Raw genomic sequence first — 20,764 nt, 5'->3', positions numbered from 1 at the left:
AAAACAAAAATACTACTAATATAGAAGTGGAAATCATCTTTATCATAACAGAATGATACACTCATCTGAGTCCTCTGGTACATCTTGGAAGGTTAACTTTCTATTTGAATGCTAATTCAGGGTGCGGATTTAGCTTAGAGATGCACTCCTTTGCTTGAGCTATATGATTACCATATTTTAATTTAATTTTTATATTTTATTTGCACTTGTTAATGGGAATGCTGCAGACAATGATTTTAATGAAAAGATTTGTGTAAGAGGTAGGTTTAGGGCTTTAAACATCATCCTTATTATTATGTATATTATAGTAGTGCCCAGAGGAGCCCAGGTCAAGATCAGAACCTCTTTGTGCTAGGTGGTATACAGACCCAGAGGCAGACAAGGTTCCTGTCCCAGAAACTTGTCTGTGAGAAGACAAACAATACAGCAAGAGCAGGGTAGAGGAAGAATACTAAATATTTACAATTTCTAGATACCTAAATATACTGTTCTTCTTTGAGTGCCATTTCCTATGTGTATTCCACACGTGGGTACTCATGCGCAACATTCTCCCGAGTCTGGAAATTCTTCAAAGCAATGTCTTTTGGCCTGCACATGTTCTGTAGCTCTCCTCGTGCTCCCAATCAAGAGTGTAAGAGGCAGTGAGATTGTTTCTGAGTTCCATATCAATCAAACAAAATACTTACCTGAATTTTTTCTGAAACCCCACTCTCGCTCTGAAGACAAGAGACTTCACTCCATCAGTGTTCAGCATGCCCTGGCATTCTACCTGCAAAGAACCAAATCCATTAGGAAATCACCCAAGACTTCTTATCGCCATAGCAGAGAGAGGTCGTGGGCAAGCCATATCCTCCCAGAGGATTTCTGAGTGGGTTTCTGGATGCATCTTAAAGTGCTACAAGATAGCAAAACTTCCTCCCCCTGAGGGTATTGGAGCTCACTCCATGAGAGCAAAAGCTGCCTTCACTGCATCACTGATGTCCCACTGCAGGTCATCTGCAGGGTGGCCACTTGGAGTTCTATCCACATGGTCACAACACACTACACTCAAATTCATGCCTTGGCTGCGGATGTATTAGTGGGATCAGCAGTATTGAGGCATCTTTGCTACCGGGTTCCTCGCATCCACCTCAAGTCAGAACACTGCTTTCCAGTCACCCACGTGAGGAATACACATAGCAGGCAGCACTCGAAGAAGAAGTGGAGGTTACTTGTGATAACTGGAGATTCTTCAAGATGTGTGGTCCCAATCTGTATTCCACTATTCACTCTGTCCCCTCTGCTTCAGCTCCTAATGGATTTGCAGTAAGAAGGGGAACTGGAGAGGCATCCACCCACGCTGCCTCTTATACCCTCAGTTGGGACCACGAGAAGAGCTACTGCACGTATGTGGGCCAACAGACACTGCTTTGAAGAATTTCCAACCTTGGTGTGCATGCATTCCCATGTGTGGATTACAGATAGGGACCACACATCTGAAAGAGCCTTCAGTTACAGTTAAGTAGCTTCCTGTTATATGAATGTTTTGGGGTTTTATTTTTGTTTTTTTAATTTTATAAATATCAACTTTTCCAACTGTCCTCAGCTTAGCCATCATGTTTCCTGAATAATTGTAGGCATCATGGTTACAAGTGATTTTTGAGAAGAGATTTGTAGGCGGTAGAGGTGAGTAGCCTTACAGATAAGTTCAGGGATGGTGTGCCATGTATTGTAATTTGAAAATAGTTAATAGGTTAATTTAATTATTTTTGAACACCTTATATTGTCGCAAGTTTCCATATGAAATTTAAAGCCACCAAACATAACTTCATAGAGAAGAACTTTGCCATGGAGATGAGTTACTCCATGGCACCCATACAGCAAATAATACAGTTTTAAATAATGTTCTGCAGCAGGTTCTGTACTTATGGGCCTGTACTAAATTCCAAATTTTTGAGCTTATAAGCAAAAATATAACATATTATCGAAAACAAGCTGGCTAAGTAAAAAGTGAATTTATTATTTTATGAAAATTATTTTAAATGGTGTATTCTCTCAGTACTACTGTAACTGCATTAAATGAAGACAGTATGCAGTTCTTGTAGTAAGAAACAGTACTTCTTACCAGCTACGTGATTAGTTGTCGTTTATTATATGTATTACAGTAATACCAAGAGGTCCCAACCAAGATCACTGCCCCTCTGTCAGGCGATGGACAAACGTGGTGAAAACCATTCCCGACTCTAAAGAACGTACTGTTTAAATAGACAAGTCAGGCAAAGGTTGGGAGGGATAACAGAGACCTAGAGAGGTGAAGTGACTTGCCTAAGACCAGAGAGCAGGTTTCTTGGTTCTGGTTCAGTTGCCCTATCCTCTAAACCAAGCTGCCTCCCCAAAAGTTAGTTACTTTCTGTATTGTCCATTTTGATGCTCTGTAATAGGAAGGGCACATTGATTGTTACTACCAGGGTTGTCAGAATCTGCTCTGAGGAACCCAGTGTAAATTTGCTCTTTAGTTACCAAATAAAGATTTCTGCAGCAGAAAGTAGGTGTGTTTCCAGAAGTTGATTCAATATAACTTTTAATGTCAATATCATCAGATTAACCTTGAATACATTTAAAGATCTTGTTAGTAAAAACAACCTGGTTAGTCTGGACATTCCTATAATAATCCATATAGTGTATTTAAATTCAATAGGTGTCTTGCACAAAGCCAAGAAATAACCAAGTTGGTATTAATTTGTTTTGCCACTTCGAAATATAGTTCTGATATGCAAATATATTACATTTTGTTCTTCATTTGGAGAGACTTTGAATACAAACTTGGGGGAATGTTGAGTATTTATAACACTATCAGATTTCCTTCAGCAACAGTTTGAGTATTTACATTAGATCCATCTAGTTACCCTTAAATTAATATTAAGACAGCTAAAGCAAATTTTGCATCAAAATATTCCCAGTTTAGTTATTAATACAGTGAATATGACTGTAAAGATAAGACTTTAATAAGGAGTGATTCATTGTGATGTCCATATTTGTGTAACAATATTCTGCTAAAATGTTTAAATATGTTCTTGTATAATCAGTGTTTATGTCCATTACTTTTTTTTCCTCCCTGGGCTGTGATGGCTACTATAGACTATGATGATTCTGGTCCTGACTTTAACCCACGAAACATGGGACTGGTAAGAGGAAACTGAGCTCCCCTTCTCTCCTCTCCCCAATATGCTTTTTTTATTTTGTTCAAATGTGCAGAGTGTTGTGGCTTGTACTTACGTTAATTTTGGACTGAGTGTATATTAGAATACTGTTGAAATAGAAAACTAAATTTAACTAAGCTTGCCATCTGTCTGGTTAACTGGCAAGCTAGAGGAATAACAAATAGGATACTTTATTCAGGTCTCTTTGCTGAGGCAGGAAATAAGCGCCATGGCTATATATCTTGATATAGACATATTGCTGGATTCTTCACTGCCTTGCACCCTGTATAGTCACATACATCTGTGCAAAGTTAGGAGTAGAATGCTGTACCTAGTTATGCTAGTACCTAGAATGCTGTGAGTTAGTGGAGAATGCTAATTTGGTAGAACTTTACACAGTTATATATGATTAAACAAGGTGCAAGGCAGTAAAAATCAGGCACTGTCTCCAACAAGATATACAGGAGCTATAGAGCTTATTTCCTGGCTCAGTGAAAAGAACTGAATAAAGTGCTATCAAATTATAATTCTCCACTAATTCACACTGGCCACAACAGGTGCAATGAAGAGTCAGGCACTTAGAATGTCACTTAAACTATTACTCTGAGATCCTTGCATTGCCTCATGATGCACAGCTAACAGAGCAGTGGTATGTTCAGCATAATGTTAGTGAACTTTGGTTATAAATAGCTACTTGGAATTCTCCTTTGGAGGGTTGATTTGCACTAAATTTTCAGTTTCCCATTGTCTCTTTCCTCTTTGATGAACTCAAAATTGATAGACGTTATATTGATTCTCAACACAGAGGAATCCCTTTACAAAACCAATTCTGTAATAAATTGTTGCAGCCATGTTGTTACTTTAAAGGTTGAACTTGTAATAATGTAGTAAGGATAGCATAATAACAAATACTGAGCTATGTTACAGTTGCATAGAAGTACATTTTTTTAAATCTGTAATATCAAGCACTTGATGTCACAGGGGATTAGTAAAGGTTTTTGAATCTTTCCTGTTTAGATCACTACTTTGAATACAGTCCAAAAGTCATGAGGATATTCAGTATCTTATGTGAAGTAAATTGCCAGTCTGGGTTTAGTTCCTAATGAACATGGGTCCAGGTTACACAAAGCACAGTCACAATTGACACCCATGTAGACAGTTTTAGTAGAGAGGATTGTTGTGGAAAGCGGCCCAAATATGACTTGTTAGGGAAAGTCTCAAATATCTTTAATCTTTGTATATTTGCTAATAGAACAGGACTGAAGCACATTTGAGAGCACTGCACTGTTTTGTAGGTATAAAGAAGAATGTAAATTTCCAGTACTGTGCAGTGTTGTTCTAGCCATGTTAGTCCGAGGATATTAGAGAGACAAGGTGAGTGAGGTAATATCTTTTAATGGACCAACTTTTGTTGGTGAGAGAGACAAGCTTTCAAGCTAGACAGAGCTCTTCACATCTGGGAAAGGTACTGAGAGAGTATCACAGCTAAATACAAGATCAAATAGATAGTTTAGCATAAGTAGTCAGCATATATTCTAAGGGGCAATTCAAGGTGAAGTGGCCCATTAACAATCTTGTACTCACAGGACAAAAAGGGTACAGATTGTTGTGATAAGCTGTAAATCCGGTGTCTTTATTAAGACAATGATTTGTAGTGTCTAACAAAGTTAAGAATTTAAGCTCCCAGGCTTATCTTTTGAAAGCGTTGTGCAGGTTTCCAGTGCAGTAACAACTACAAGGTGAAACCAGGAAATCACTGCTCTCTTGAATGAACTCGCACAGGAAAATGACAAAAGACAAAAAACACCTGTGGGAGAACACTTATCACAAAGCGATCACTTTATATCTGACTAGTGAGTCCTCATCCTCAAAACAAACCTGGACAACGCTTTCAAAAGACGAGCCTGGGAGCTTAATTTCATAACTTTGCTAGATGCTACAAATCTTGGTTTTAGACCAGGTCTACACTACATGCTTATATCGGTATAATTACTTCGCTCAGGGGGGTGATAAATCCACACCCCTGAGTGATATAGTTATACCGACCTAAACCCTGTTGTAGATAGCTTCTGCTGTCAACATAGCTACTGCCTCTCAGGGAGGTGCATTAACTATGCCAACAGGAGAAGCTCTCCCATCGGTGTAGGAACGTCTTCACTTAAGCGCTATAATGGCACAGCTGCACCAATGTAGTGTTTTAAGCGTAGACCTGTCCTTAATAAAAACACTGGATTTATTGCTTATTACAACAATCTGTAACTCATGAACCCCCCTTTTTGTCCGATGACTAAAGCTATGTTAAGGAGCCACTTCACCTTGAGTGCTCCCTTAGAATATGTGTTAACTATATAAGGATTCTCAAACTGGGGGTCATGACCCCTTGGGGATCTCGAGGTTATTACTGGGGTTGTGAGCTCTCAGCCTCCACCCTCAAGCCCCGCTTTGCCTCCACCATTTATAATAGTGTTTAATATAAAAAATGTGGTTTTAATTTATAAGGGGGGGTTGCACTCAAAGTCTTGCTGTGTGAAAGGGGTCACCAATATAAAAGTTTGAGAACCAAGCTGTTTGTTCAGTCTTCTGTTTATCTGTGACACTCAGTACCTTTCCCAGACCAGAAAAAGAACTATAAGAATAAAAGAACAGCCATACTGGGGCAGACCAAAGGTCCATCTAGCCCAGCAAACAGAGGGGCTAGGGACACCATCCCTCCCAATCCTGGCTAATAGCCATTGATGGACCTATCCTCCATGAATTTATCTAGTTCTTTTTTCAACCCTTTTATAGCCTTGGCCTTCACAACATCCTCTGGCAAGGAATTCCACAGGTTGACTGAATGTTATGTGAAAAAATACTTCCTTTTGTTTGTTTTAAACTTGCTGCCTATTAGTTTCATTTGGTGACCCCTAGTTCCTGTGTTATGAGAAGGAGTAAATAATACTTCCTTATTTACTTTCTCCACACTAGTCATGATTTTATAGAACTCTATCATATCCCCACTTAGTCATCTTTTTTCCAAGCTGAAAAGTCCCAGTCCTATTAATCTCTCCTCGTATGGCAGCTGTTCAATACCCCTAATAATTTTTGTTGCCCTTTTCTGAACCTTTTCCAATTCCAATATATCTTTTTTGAAATGGGGCGACCATGTCTGCACACAGTATTCAAGATGTAGGCGTTCCATGGATTTATATAGAGGCAATATGATATTTTCTGTCTTATTATCTATTCCTTTCTTAATGATTCCCAACATTCTGTTCCCTTGTTTGACTGCTGCTGCAAATTGAGTGGAACATTGAGTTTTCAGAGAACTATTCACAATGATTCCAAGATCTCTTTCTTGAGTGGTAACAGCTAATTTAGACACTATCATTTTATATGTATAGTTGGGATTATGTTTTCCAGTGTACATTACTTTGCATTTATCAACATTGAATTTCATCTGCCATTTTGTTGCCCAGTCACCCTGTTTTGAGAGATCCTTTTGTAGCTCTTTCCAGTCTGCCTGGGACTTAACTACCTTGAGTAGTTTTGTATCATTTGCAGATTTTTCCACCTCATTGTTACCTCTTTTTCCAGAGCATTTATGAATATGTTGAACAGTACTGGTCCCAGTACAGAACCCTGGACGACACCACTATTTACCTCTCTCCCTTCTGAAAACTGACCATTTATTCCTACCCTTCGTTTTCTATCTTTTAACTAGTTACTAATCCATGAGAGGATCTTCCCTCTTATCCCATGACTGCTGATTTTGCTTAAGAGCCTTTGGTGAGGGACCTTGTTGAAGGCTTTCTGAAAATCTAAGTACACTATATCCACTGGATCCCCCTTGTCCTTATGCTTGTTGACCTCCTCAAAAAATTCTAGAAGATTGGTGAGACATGATTTCCCTTTATAAAAACCATGTTGACTAGTCTCCAACAAATTATGTTCATCTATGTGTCTGAAAATTTTGTTCTTTATTATAGTTTCAACCAGTTTGTCTGGTACTGAAATCAGGCTTACTGGTCTGTAATTGCCAGGATCACCTCTGGAGCTCCTTTTAAAGACTGGCGTCACGTTAGCTATCCTCCAGTCATTTGGTACAGAAGCTGATTTAAATGATAGGTTACAGATGACAGTTAGTAGTCCTGCAATTTCACATTTGAGTTCCTTCAGAACTCTTGGTGAATACCATCTGGTCCTGGTGACTTATTACTGTTTAGTTTATCAATTTGTTCCAGAACCTCTTCTAATGACACTTCAATCTGGGACAGTTCCTCAGATTTGTCATCTAAAAAGAATGGCTCAGGTTTTGGAATCTCCCTCACATTCTCAACCATGAAGACTGATGCAAAGAATTCCTTTAGTTTCTCTGCAATGGCCTTATCTTCCTTGAGTGCTCCTTTAGCATCTTGATCGTCCAGTGGCCCCTCTGGTTGTTTAGCAGGCTTTCTGTTTCTGATGTACTTAAGCAAAATTTTGCTGTTACTTTTTGAGTCTTTGGCTAGCTGTTCTTCAAATTCTTTTTTTGGCCTTCCTAATTATATTTTTACACTTCATTTGCCAGAGTTCATGCCCCTTTCTGTTTTCCTCATTAGGATTTAACTTTTACATTTTAAAGGATGCCTTTTTTCCTCTCACTACTTCTTTTACTTTGTTGTTTCGCCACAGTGGCTCTTTTTTGGTTCTCTTACTATGTTTTTTAATTTGGGATATATATTTAAGTTGAGCCTCTATTATGGCGTCTTTTAAAAGTTTCCATGCAGTTTGCAAGGATTTTACTTTTGGTGCTGTACCTTTTAATTTCTGTTTAACTAACTTCCTCATTTTTGTGTAGTTCCCCTCTCTGAAATTAAATGCTACAGTGTTGGGCCGCTGTGGTGTTTTTCCCGTCACAGGGATTTTAAATTTAATTATACTGTGGTCACTATTACCAAGCGGTCCAGCTATATTCACCACTTGGACTTGATCCTGTGCTCCATTTAGGACTAAATCAAGAATTGCCTCTCCTCTTGTGGGTTCAAGGACTAGCTGCTTCAAGAAGCAGTTATTTAAGGTGTCAACAAACTTTATATCTCCATCCCATCCTGAGGTGATATGTACCCACTCAGTATGGGGATAGTTGAAATCCCCCATTATTATTGTTTTTTTAATTTTAATAGCCTGTCTAATCTCCCTCAGCATTTCACAGTCACTATCACCATCCTGGTCAGGTGGCCGGTAATATATCCCTACTGCTATATTATTATTCGAGTATGGAATTACTATTCTATGGTACTGTTTGGTTCATTTAAGATTTTTACTTCATTTGATTCTATGCTTTCTTTTCACATATAGTGCCACTCCCCAACCAACATGACCTGTTTTGTCCTTCCCATATATTTTGTACCCTGGTATTACTGTGTCCCATTGATTATCCTCATTCCACCAAGCTTCTGTGATGCCTATGATATCAATATCCTCATTTAATATGAGGCCCTCTAGTTCACCCATCTTATTATTTAGACTTCTAGCATTGGTATAGAAGCACTTTAAAAGCATGTCACTTTTTAGCTGTCTCCCATTACATGATATCATTGAATGAGACTTTTTTTCATTTGACAGTTTCTCATCAGATCCTACCTGTATTTTATCATCTTTCGTCCTCTTCTCTTTCTTAGGATATAGGGAATCTCCATTAATAGATCCTCCCCTAAGGGATGTCCAAACCACATGCTCCTCTGTACCTGTCAGCTTTCCCCCAGCCCTTAGTTTAAAATCTGCTTTACAACCTTTTTAATTTTAAGCACCAGCAATCTGGTTCCATTTTGGTTTATATGGAGCCCATCCTTCCTGTATAGGCTCCCCTACCCAAAAGTTTCTCCAGTTCCTAATAAAACTAAACCCCTCCTCCCTACACCATTGCCTCATCCACACATTGAGAATCTGCAGTTCTGCCTGTCTAACTGGCCCTGCACATGGAACTGGCAGCATTTCAGAGAATGCTATCGTGGCGATCCTGGACTTCAATCTCTTACCTAGCAGCCTAAATTTGGCCTCCAGGACCTCTCTCCTATCCCTCTGTATGGCACTGGTACCTACAAGTACCATGACCACCGGCCCCTCTCCAGCACTACACACAAGTCTGTCGAGATGTCTCGAGAGATCCACAACCTTCGCACCAGGCAGGCAAGTCACCATGCAGTTCTCCCGGTCATCGCAAACCCAGCTATCTATGTTTCTAATGATTGAATTGCCCTTTACCAATACCTCTTTTTTCCTAATACGTCCCCCGGAGAGGTATCCTCAGTGCAAGAGGGTATCAGAACATCATCTGGAAGGAGGGTCCCAATTATGGGATCGTTTCCCTTTGCTCCAGTTGGATGTTCTCCTTCCCTGAGGTTTTCATCCTCCTCAACAGCACAGAGGCGGGACCATTCTACTGTGTCTCGGAAAGTCTCATCTATGTACCTCTCTGTCTCCCTTAGCTCCTTCAGCTCAGACACCCTGGCCTCCACAGTCCATACACAGTCTCTGAGGACCAGGAGCTCCTTGCACCAAATGCACACATACACCACCTGCCCATAGGGCAGGTAATCATACATGCTGCATTGGGTGTAATAAACTGGGTAGCCCCCATTCTGTTGCTAGACTTCTGCCTACATTATCTTTTTACTCCTGAAGTTAGTTCCTTTGTTGAGGTTTTGTTTTTATCAGTTTTTTGTGTGGCTTAAGTTTAAAAAAGTTTAAGGAATGTTACATGTATCTAGCCCCCCACTCTCCCAGTCCTGCTCTCAACTCCTTTGCAAAACACCTGTTAGCCACTCCTGTTTGTTAGCTCCTTTGGTCGCTTAGGAGCAGGCTTTTTAAAGTCCTGGTCTTCCTGAGTAGCCCCGCCCCCTGGTTAAGGGCTGATGGGTGCTAAAGGGCTTTAGAGATCAAAGCATCATTAAGATGCTCTCAGCCTTGTCTAGCGGGCCGCTAGGCTCAGCACCCACAAGGTCAGCACACCGTCCCCAAATGAAAGGACCACATGGTATATTTCAGTCCAGCAGCAAGCACACCACAACAAACAAACACCCACACAACAGACAACAAACTTACCCCAAGGGCCATGTAATTTCTCCTCCTTCACCTGGAGAAATCTGTCACAAAACTCCCGTTAGCCGCTCTGTGTAGCTCAAAAGCTTGTATCTCTTACCAACAAAAGTTGGTCCAATAAAAGATAAATAAATAAAATATACTTCACTCATCTTGTTTCTCTAATTTCTGTCAATCTGGCACTTTTCAGAACCACTAGAATACTAATAAACAAACCAGCAAGCAAAAAGCGCAAAAAAAAAAAAAAAAAACAAACCACCCAGACACTAGTACAGCTGAACTGAGTGTCTTCTGTTTTACTTTTTTAGTTCAGAAATGAATCCAGTGAATTCTTGAAAAATTCACTATTGGAGTCTGAGAGTGCTTTCATTGGTGAGTTTATGCCTCTATATTTAGCAGTATTTATGTTTATGTTCAACATGACATTTGATATGGTGGTATTGTTCTCAAACAAAATGATTATGCTGCTATTTTAAAAGTCTCAAACCAGTAGACTTTTCCAGTGGAATTAGTAATTGTCCGCCCTAATTATGTGTGTTGGGAAAGTCCTCTCTAACTTAAAAAGCGGATGTTAATGTAATTGCTTACTCCTTTTGGTCCTCCTTTCTGTGCTTTGCTTTTCATCAGTGCTGTACTACATAGTGCTATTGTTATTGTAATCATTGTCAGACCTTAATGCGTTGTAATAGCTTGCAGTTTTATTTTAGACATAGTGTAAGAATTCTTACTTGTCCTTCAATCAAACAGTACTTTGGTAGTTGAAGTTGGACATGGAAATGAAATGGAAACAGCATAGCCTGAATCCATTCTCTGTTATATGTATTACTGTACTAATTAAGGTTAACAAGGCATTCAGTCTAAATTGATTCCCCTGACTGAATGTTAGCATTGTCCTTTATACAAGCCACATCTCTAGCTGGACCTAAATTCCATTACATTGTCTCCAGATTCTCCAGCATTGTGATGCCACTGAATGAGAATTCTCCATAAGCTTCATTTTTATTAAGAATTAAAGTTTTAAAATGAGTTAAATATTACTGCTAATTTTGTTATCAAATTCCATTTATTTTATGCTCTTCCCACATTTTAAACTTTCAGTACACCAGATATTTGTATTGAAATTGTTCAGGAGAACTTAGATGTTTTGATAAGTTGGTAGTGGACAATGGGACTTTTGGCACCTGCAGAGGGATGGGAGGCAATTTGAGATTGTGGGATAAGCACATTATCTGGATGTTTCTGGTAAAATGATCAGCAGTGAAATACAGGGCCATCCTTACCCATATGCAAAGCACGCAGCTGCGTAGGGCACCAGGACATTTGGGGCACCACATTTCCTGGTGCCCTGCACAGCTGCGGGCTCCTCTAGCTCCTGCTCTGGCTCTTCCCCAGGCCCCACTCCCCTTCCCCGGCCCCACTCCCCTTCCTCAGGCCCCACTCCCCTGAAGATTGCAGCCAGGCCCGACCCTGCACTCACCTCATGGTAAGTGGAGTGACCCGGCCCCAGCCTGCTCCGCCCCCCTGGCTCCCAGCCGCGCTGCCGGCTAGTGCTGGGGGTGGTTCCCCTCTCCCCCCAAGCCTGGGAGCCGGGGAGCAGAGCAGCCTGGGGCCCTAGGCCTCGGCAGGCAGAAGCGAGGGGGGCTGGCCCCAGGCGTCCATGGGGGACGGGGGGGAAAAGGGGGGATGGCCACTTCCTGCGGGAAGTGGAATGACCCGGCCCCAGTCTGCTCCGCTCCCCTGGCTCCCAGGCTTGGGGGCAGGGGGGAACCGCCACCCAGCACTGGCCAGCGGCGCAGCTGGCAGCCAGGGGAGCAGATCAGGCTGGAACCGGGTCATTCCACTTCCCGCAGGAAGTGGCCAGCCCCCTCCCTGTCCCTGCGAAGGCCTGGGGCCAGCCCCACATGGCCTGCCCCGGAGGCCTGGGGCCAGCCCACTCTGCCCCCACCCCCGGCTCCCGCCTGTGGAGGCCTGGGGCCAGCACCCTCATTCCCCCCCGTGGAGGCCTGGGGCCCCTAGAGCACCAAAATAGCTAGGGATGGCCCTGGTGAAATACGTAATATTGATAGATAAATATTCTTTTGTTAGATTTCATAGTAAAAAAAAAATCAGCCACTGCAGATGTGCTTAAGTGCTTAAGGCTGTAGTGCTTAAGGATGATACCTATGCTTTTAGGAGGGACACTTGAAAGTAATCTGCCTCCCTGTCAAGTTAGCGCTATCTACTGGAGGTTAGGTTGGTTTAACTGCATCACTCAGTGGGGTGGATTTTTCACACTCCTGAGCAACATAGTTATAGTGACCTAATTTTTTTGGTAGACCAGACCATAGGAACCTCTTGAGGTGAATGAGGCTGTTCTGAGCTATTCTTTCATGCATCTCCGTTGGCTTGTGCTTGATTTATATTTGTAAGATAGATCTTCAAAACTAGGATGATTAAAATATGTATACATGTGTATGTTTATGTGGCCCACAGACCTCCCCACTGCGGCCTGCAGAAACTTTTTAGAAAGTTCTTTCATCCGGCCCTCGTGACTGCCAGCCGAGGTGGGGAGGGGAATGGGCAGGAGAGATTCACATGCCCCTCCCCACAACGTTGATCCATCCTGCTGCTGTTCGGACCCTCTCAGGGGTTGCACTCAGCAACATGTCATTCATAAAACTTTTGAGATCTGTGGCCTGGGGAACTCGGGCAGCTCACTCCCTGCATGCGGTTCAATCCCTGCTGTTGCTGGCGGAGCCAAGATCTATGCAGCCACGCTACTGGCTCTGTCTGCTGCAGGCGCTGCCCCTTGCAGCTCCCATTGGCTGCGGGAGAGGGATAGAGATACCATCACTAGTCGCCGGGCAGAGTCAGCCATGGAGGCATCGTCACTTTTTTCTACAATGTAACAAGTCACAATACTGAACACAACTATCTGATGCACACCTTGCTGGAATCCTGAAGATTTAAACTGATGACGAACACCGCCAATTCCAAGATAAGTGGACTGTTGATTATTTTGTCACTGAGTACAAACAGACTGCCTCATGCTTGATCTGCAAAGACAAAGTTGCTGTTTTAAAAGACTACAATATCAAACGACATTACACAACGAAACGTGCACAGCAATATGATAAATATCAGGAAGGAGAGAGAGAAGATAGTCTTACAATTGAAAAAAGAATTAGCGAAGCAGCAGCTTTTTCAGAAAGCGAGAAAAGAGTCAGAGTCAGCGGTTTTGGCAAGTTATGTCATGAGTGAAATGATTGCCAAATGTGGGAAGCCATTTACTGATGGTGAATTTATTAAACAATGCTTTATTAAAGTCAGTGACATCGTATATCCTGATAAAAGAGATGTTTTCAGCAATAACAGCCTATCTCCAAATACAGTAGCAGAGCATAGTCTTGAGCTCTCTAAAGATATTGATGGGCAGCTCATCGAGAAAAGCACAGCTTTCCGTGCATATTCAGTCGCAATTGATGAGAGTACCGATTTGGTTGACAGTACGCAGCTTGCCATATTTATGAGAGGCGTTGGTGAAAACTTTGCAGTAACTGAAGAACTGCTCAGCTTGTCAACAATGGCCAGTGAAATTTTTCACTGCCCCACAGAAGCACTGGAACAACGCAGTCTGCCATGGCATATATTAGCAGGCTTAACCACTGACAGGGCCCCAACAATGATTGGTCAGAAAAACGGATTGGTAGCACTAGTACAAAGAAAGATGGCCGAGCAAAACGCTGAGCAACCAATAGCGTTACACTGCATCATTCACCAACAAGCACTGTGCAGTAAATCTTTGAAATCTGACAGTCATGTCAGTTGTGAAATATGTGAATTACATTCGTTCAAGGGGCAGACAGTTTTGTGCTTTCTTGGAGGAAATTGAATCTAAATATGGTGACTTAAGAACTTAAGAAAGGCCATACTGGGTCAGACCACGGGTCCATCCAGCCCAGTAGCCTGTCTACCAACAGTGACCAATGCCAGGTGCCCCAGAGGGCGTGAACCTAATATGTAATCATCTAGTGATCTCTCTCCTGCCATCCATCTCCACCATCTGACAAAGAGAGGCTAGGGACACCATTCCTTACCCATCCTGGCTAATAGCCATTAATGGACTTAACCTCCATGAATTTATCCAGTTCTCTTTTAAATCCTGTTATAGTCCTAGCCTTCACAATCTCCTCAGGCAAGGAGTTCCACAGGTTGACTGTGCACTGAGTGAAGAAGAACTTCCTTTTATTTGTTTTAAACCTGCTGCCCGTTAATTTCATTTGGTGGCCCCTAGTTCTTGTATTATGGGAACAAGTAAATAACTTTTCCTTATTTACTTTCTCCACACCACTCATGATTTTATATACCTCTATCATATCCCCTCTTAGTCTCCTCTTTTCCAAGCTGAAAAGTCCTAGCTTCTTTAATCTCTCCTCATATGGGACCTGTTCCAAACCCCTAATCATTTTAGTTGTCCTTTTCTGAACCTTTTCTAATGCCAGTATATCTTTTTTGAGATGAGGAGACCACATCTGTATGCAGTATTCAAGATGTGGATGTACCATGGATTTATATAAGGGCAATAAGATATTCTCCATCTTATTCTCTATCCCTTTTTTAATGATTCCTAACATCCCATTTGCTTTTTTGACTACTGCTACACACTGCGTGGACATCTTCAGAGAACTATCCATGATGACTCCAAGATCTTTCTCTTGATTAATTGTAGCTAAATTAGCCCCCATTATATTGTATGTATAGTTGGGGTTATTTTTTCCAGTGTGCATTACTTTACATTTATCCACATTAAATTTCATTTGCCATTTTGATGCCCAATCACTCAGTTTTGTGAGATCTTTTTGAAGTTCTTCACAGTCTGCTTTGGTCTTAACTATCTTGAGCAGTTTAGTATCATCTGCAAACTTTGCCACCTCACTGTTTACCCCTTTCTCCCGATCATTTATGAATAAATTGAATAGGATTGCTCCTAGGACTGACCCTTGGGGAACACCACTAGTGACCCCTCTCCATTCTGCAAATTTACCATTTATTCCTACCCTTTGTTCCCTGTCTTTTAACCAGTTCTCAATCCATGAAAGGATCTTCCCTCTTAACCCATGACAACTTAATTTACATAAGCACCTTTGGTGAGGGACCTTGTCAAAGGCTTTCTGGAAATCTAAGTACATTATGTCCACTGGATCCCCCTTGTCCACATGTTTGTTGACCCCCTCAAAGAACTCTAAATTAGTGAGACATGATCTCCCTTTACAGAAGCCATGTTGACTTTTGCGCAACAATTTATGTTCTTCTATGTGTCTGACAATTTTATTCTTTAGTATTGTTTCAACTAATTTGCCCGGTATTGACGTTAGACTTACCGGTCTGTAATTGCCAGGATCACCTCTTGAGCCCTTCTTAAATATTGACATTACATTAGCTATCTTCCAGTCATTGGATACAGTAGCTGATTTAAAGGACAGGTTACAAACCATAGTTAATAGTTCTGCAATTTCACATTTGAGTTCTACTCTTGGGTGAATGCCATCTGGTCCCGGTGACTTGTTACTGGTAAGTTTCTCAATTAATTCCAAAACCTCCTCTAGTGACACTTCAGTCTGTGACAATTCCTCAGATTTGTCACCTACAAAAGATGGCTCAGGTCTGGGCATCTCCCTAACATCCTCAGCCATGAAGACTGAAGCAACGAATTCATTTAGTTTCTCTGCAATGACTTTATCGTCTTCAAGCGCTCCTTTAGTATCTTGATCGTCCAGGGGCCCCACTGGTTGTTTAGCAGGCTTCCTGCTTCTGATGTACTTAAAAAACATTTTGTTATTACCTTTTGAGTTTTTGGCTAGCTGTTCTTCATACTCCTTTTTGGCTTTTCTTATTACATTTTTACATTTAATTTGGCAGTGTTTATGCTCCTTTCTATTTACTTCACTAGGATTTGATTTCCGCTTTTTAAAACTTCTTTGACATCGTTGTTAAGCCATGGTGGCTCTTTTTTAGTTCTTTTTCTGTGTTTTTTAATTTGGGGTATGCATTTAAGTTGAGCCTCTATTATGGTGTCTTTGAAAAGTGTCCATGCAGCTTGCAGGGATTTCACTCTAGTCACTGTACCTTTTAATTTCTGTTTAGCTAACCTCCTCATTTTTGCATAGTTCCCCTTTCTGAAATTAAATGCCACAGTGTTGGGCTGTTGAGGTGTTCTTCCCACCACAGGAATGTTAAATGTTGTTATATTATGGTCACTATTTCCAAGCGGTCCTGTTATAGTTACCTCTTGGACCAGATCCTGCGCTCCACTGAAGACTAGATGGAGAGTTGCCTCTCCCCTTGTGGATTCCTGTACCATCTGCTCCAAGAAGCAGTCATTTAATGTATCAAGAAATTTTGTCTCTACATTTCATCCTGAGGTGACATGTATCCAGTCAATATTGGGATAATTAAAATCCCCCACTATTACTGAGTTTTTTATTTTGATAGCCTCTCTAATCTCCCTTAGAATTTCATCTAAGCACTGTCCTGGTCAGGTGGTCGATAATAGATCCCTACTGTTATATTCTTATTAGAGCATGGAATTACTATCCATAGAGATTCTATGGAACATGTGGATTCATTTAAGATTTTTATTTCATTTGATTCTACACTTTCTTTCACATATAGTGCGACCCCCCCGCCGGCACAACCTGTTCTGTCCTTCTGATATATTTTGTACTCCAGAATGATTGTGTCCCATGGATTGTCCTCACTCCACCAGGTTTCTGTGATGCCTATTATATCAATATCCTCCTTTAACACAAGGCACTCTAGTTCACCCATCTTATTATTTAGACTTCTAGCATTTGTGTATAAGCACTTTAAAAACTTGTCACTGTTTGTCTGCCCTTTTCTGATGTGTCAGATTCTTTATGTGAATGTTTCTTGTCTGGTCTGACCCATACTTCATCCTCTTCCATCCTCTCTTCCTGACTAAAACCTAGAGAATCTCTATCAATACACTCTCCTCTAAGAGAAGTCTCTGTCCGATCCACGTGCGCCTCAGCAGCAATTGGCTTTCCCCCATCTCTTAGTTAAAAACTGCTCTGCAACCGTTTTAATGTTAAATGCTAGCACTTTGGATCCACTTTCGTTTAGGTGGAGCCCATCCTTCCTGTATAGGCTCCCGCATCCCAAAAGTTTCCCCAGTTCCTAATAAATCTAAATCTCTCCTCTCTACATCATCGTCTCGTTCACGCATTGAGGCTCTGAAGCTCTGCCTGCCTATGTAGAACTGGAAGCATTTCTGAGAATGCCACCATAGATGTCCTGGATTTCAGTCTCTTTCCTAGCAGCCTAAATTTGGCCTCCAAGACGTCTCTCCTACCCTTCCTTATGTCTTTGGTACATAGTTCACTGAGGTGTACTAGATAAACAGGGGTTCTACTTTAAAGAGAATCTTCGAATTGAAAACAGAGGTGAAAACATTCATGGAAGAAACTAAAATGCCTGTATCACAATTTGAAGATCACAAATGGATGACAGATCTTGCTTTCCTTGTTGACATAACACAAGATCTGAATATCCTAAACCTGAAGCTGTGAGGTCCAGGCAAGCCGGTGACAGCCGTGTATGATAATGTGATAGCATTCACAACTAAACTAAATTTGTGGAAAAATCAGATTTCTCAGAGGAATGTCACTCATTTCCCAGCATGCAAGTCACTTGTGGAAGAGCTCGACTCTGAAATACAGTTCCATGGTTCTGAATACACTACTAAGCTTGACCTGCTTTTGCAAGGATTTGATCAGCAGTTTGCAGATTTCAGAAAGCACAAAGGAAGCTTCGATATGTTTGCTAATCCATTTTCTGTTGATGTGGAAACAGCACCATGTGATTTACAAATAGAAGTCATTGATATGCAGTGCAACACATCTTTAAAGACTAAATTCAGAGAAACCGAGGATGTCAGAGTTCTTCAGACAGCTACCATCATCTTTCCCAAATCTTTGCAAAACCTTCAGAAAAATCATGTCCTTTTTTGGCAGTACTTACATTTGTGAGAAACTTTTTTCCACAATGAATATAAAGAAGTCAAAATACTGAACACAACTATCTGATGCACACCTTGCTGCAATCCTGAAGGTTTCAACCGCTCAGTCATTGAGGCCAAACATCAACAAACTGACAGAACTGAAGCGTTGCCAGGTGTCTGACAAACACTAAAAACTCTCTGGCAGGCGAAGAATTGTATAAAATTGTATGACAGTTTTATTATTTCTAAGAAATTTGAAATAAAAAATACAATATAAACATTTTGTTTTTCTGAACACCATCTTCAGTGACATTATTGGCACTGGCCCTAAGGTAAATTGAGTTTGAGACCCCTGGCTTAGATTCTGTAGCACAGTTCTTTGGCAAGGGGAGGGCAAGATGACAATTCTTAAGCAAATGCTTTATAATCATAGATAGATAGAGGTCTCCACCCATTATGCAAGAAACAGTACAATTCATTCAGTAGCTTCAGTTTAGAACTACAGGTCATCCATTCTGAACGGATGTAGTACTAAAAAGTCTCAATCTTGAAATCAGCAGGTCAAGAGCGCCTTCCATCAGTGTTAATGTATTTTGCATGAATGCAAAACTTGGGGATTCTTGATTTCTGGGTCAAAAGGGTTAAATAATGATGCGCATGCAATCACTATTTTAAGCTGCCTAGATTAGATACAAGATGTTTCTACTCTTCATGCATCACTTATTACTGCAGATGACTGACTATCAGCATTGTTCTTTAAAATGATATGCCTCCACTTGATATCTTAGAGGATTCTATATAGAGGAATATTTGTGAGGCACATTAGGGTTACAATTGAGTATGTGCTTCTTTAAACCCTTGATATCTATGTGTAAAAGTGAAATTACATTTTCCCTCTCTATTTGTCATGTTAATTTATCACATCTTGTTTCAAATTAGACTGTAAGTGCTCAGGACAGGGGCCATGTTTTCTTGGAATTTGTGTACAGAACCCACTATAACAGAGCCCGTGACCTGTTTGGGCCTTTGGGTGCTGGCCAGTATAGATGTCAGCAGGAATACTTTTCAGCCACTTGGGCATAAGGGTGCCACAAATTACTCTTTCCTGTCACCAAAAGGTCAAAAGGCTTGCAACATTTATTCTTTATGACATAAAGGACATATAAAAGTTTTGTGCCTGTAGATTGTTTTATGAAGCTAAGAAACCCTGTTTATTCTGTATTTCCCCCTACCCCCAACCTATGGGTAATCACTGCCTTTGGCTCCAGGTAAAGGGGAAGAAGGGTGTCAAGTTTTTTGTCAAATCTGAATTTCACATTAGGAAACATTCAAACTCATTGTGTTAATATATAAATATTGGAGAGCATGATATAATTTGACATGAGCAGGGGCATGCACAGGATCTAATTAGTCTTTTCCATCTCTTTGATTTTATGAGTAGCCTGCACCCAATCTATCCTCACTCTAGGAGATATTATTTATTATTTACTAATTAAGTGATGAAAGCATGCTCAGTGCTGTACCAAATGTAAATATTGAGAGTACCTGTATAAAAGACAGAGAACCCAGAAAATTCTGGAAGAGCCATCCAAGGGAAGAAATGGGGGCAAAACACCTAGCTGGCCTCAAGACTGAGCTTGGTAAGTTTATGGAGGGGATGGTATGATGAGATTGCGTATGATGGCACGTTACCTATCTGCAACTGCTAGCAGCAAATATCTCCAGTAGCTGGTGATGGGACACTGGATGGGGAGGGCTCTGAGTTACTACAGAAAATTGTTTCCCCAGTGTCTGGCTGGTGGGTCTTGCCCACATGCTCATGGTCTAACTGATTACCATAGTTGGGGTCAGGAAGGAATTTCCCCGAGTCAGATTGGCAGAGACCATGGAGTTTTTTTTGCCTTCTTCTGCATCATGGGGTACGGATCACTTGCAGGTTTAAACTAGTGTCACTGGTGAATTCTGTGTAAGTTGAAGTCTTAAAACCATGATTTGAGGACTTCAGTAACTCAGCCAGTGGTTAGGAATCTATTACAAAACTGGGTGGGTGATGTTTTGTGGCCTGTAGTGCGGAGGTGGTCAGACTAGATGATCACGATGGTCCCTTCTGACTGTAAAGTCTATGAGGATGTCCTGGGAACCTCAGAGGAAGTGGTCACATTAGGTAGCTTTTTAAAATCTAATAATGCTGATACAGAGATACTCCATCTAGAGACAAAAAACAGAGTATGTTCTCAAGAAGAACTTGTAATCAATCTAAAAGTCCATCTAAAGAGCAAGGATTATGTTTAACAGGAACAGTACACTAGATTTTTACTTGTGGTAACGTAGTTTCAAATATTAATCAATATGTGATATCTAGGCAGATGACCAGTGAGAGTGAATTTTGTGGTTTTGTTATAATCCCCATTTGTGCACATCCCAAAACCACCATACAACAAGCAAAGGTAAGAACTAGTATGGTGGGCATGCAAGTCTTTTTTCCCATTCATCTGCTCTCACCATGTCCTTATAATGTTGGAGA

The 20,764-nt window shown here is 41.0% G+C and overlaps 1 protein-coding gene across 10 annotated transcripts in view; it reads left to right on the top strand.

Moving 5' to 3' along the window:
- Positions 1–20,764, top strand: part of CSPP1 (centrosome and spindle pole associated protein 1) — a 179,546-nt gene that overhangs the window by 135,801 nt on the left and 22,981 nt on the right. For 8 of the 10 annotated variants that reach the window (XM_048840881.2, XM_048840878.2, XM_048840876.2 and 5 more), the window contains 2 exons: positions 3,118–3,164; positions 10,550–10,613. The exons of 1 other annotated variant lie outside the window; for it this stretch is intronic. In XM_048840881.2, the coding sequence (XP_048696838.1) occupies positions 3,118–3,164; positions 10,550–10,613 (111 nt within the window). Of the gene's footprint in view, positions 1–1,288; positions 3,052–3,117; positions 3,165–10,549; positions 10,614–20,764 lie in introns of those variants that run through there. One more of the 10 variants, XM_075125149.1, reaches the window with a different exon arrangement.

Source organism: Caretta caretta, chromosome 2 (assembly GCF_965140235.1).
Source record: "Caretta caretta isolate rCarCar2 chromosome 2, rCarCar1.hap1, whole genome shotgun sequence".
In the NCBI taxonomy this organism is placed as follows: Eukaryota; Metazoa; Chordata; order Testudines; family Cheloniidae; genus Caretta; species Caretta caretta.
The sequence above is the reverse complement of the archived record's forward strand: the minus strand, read 5'-3'. Positions and strand labels throughout refer to the sequence as shown.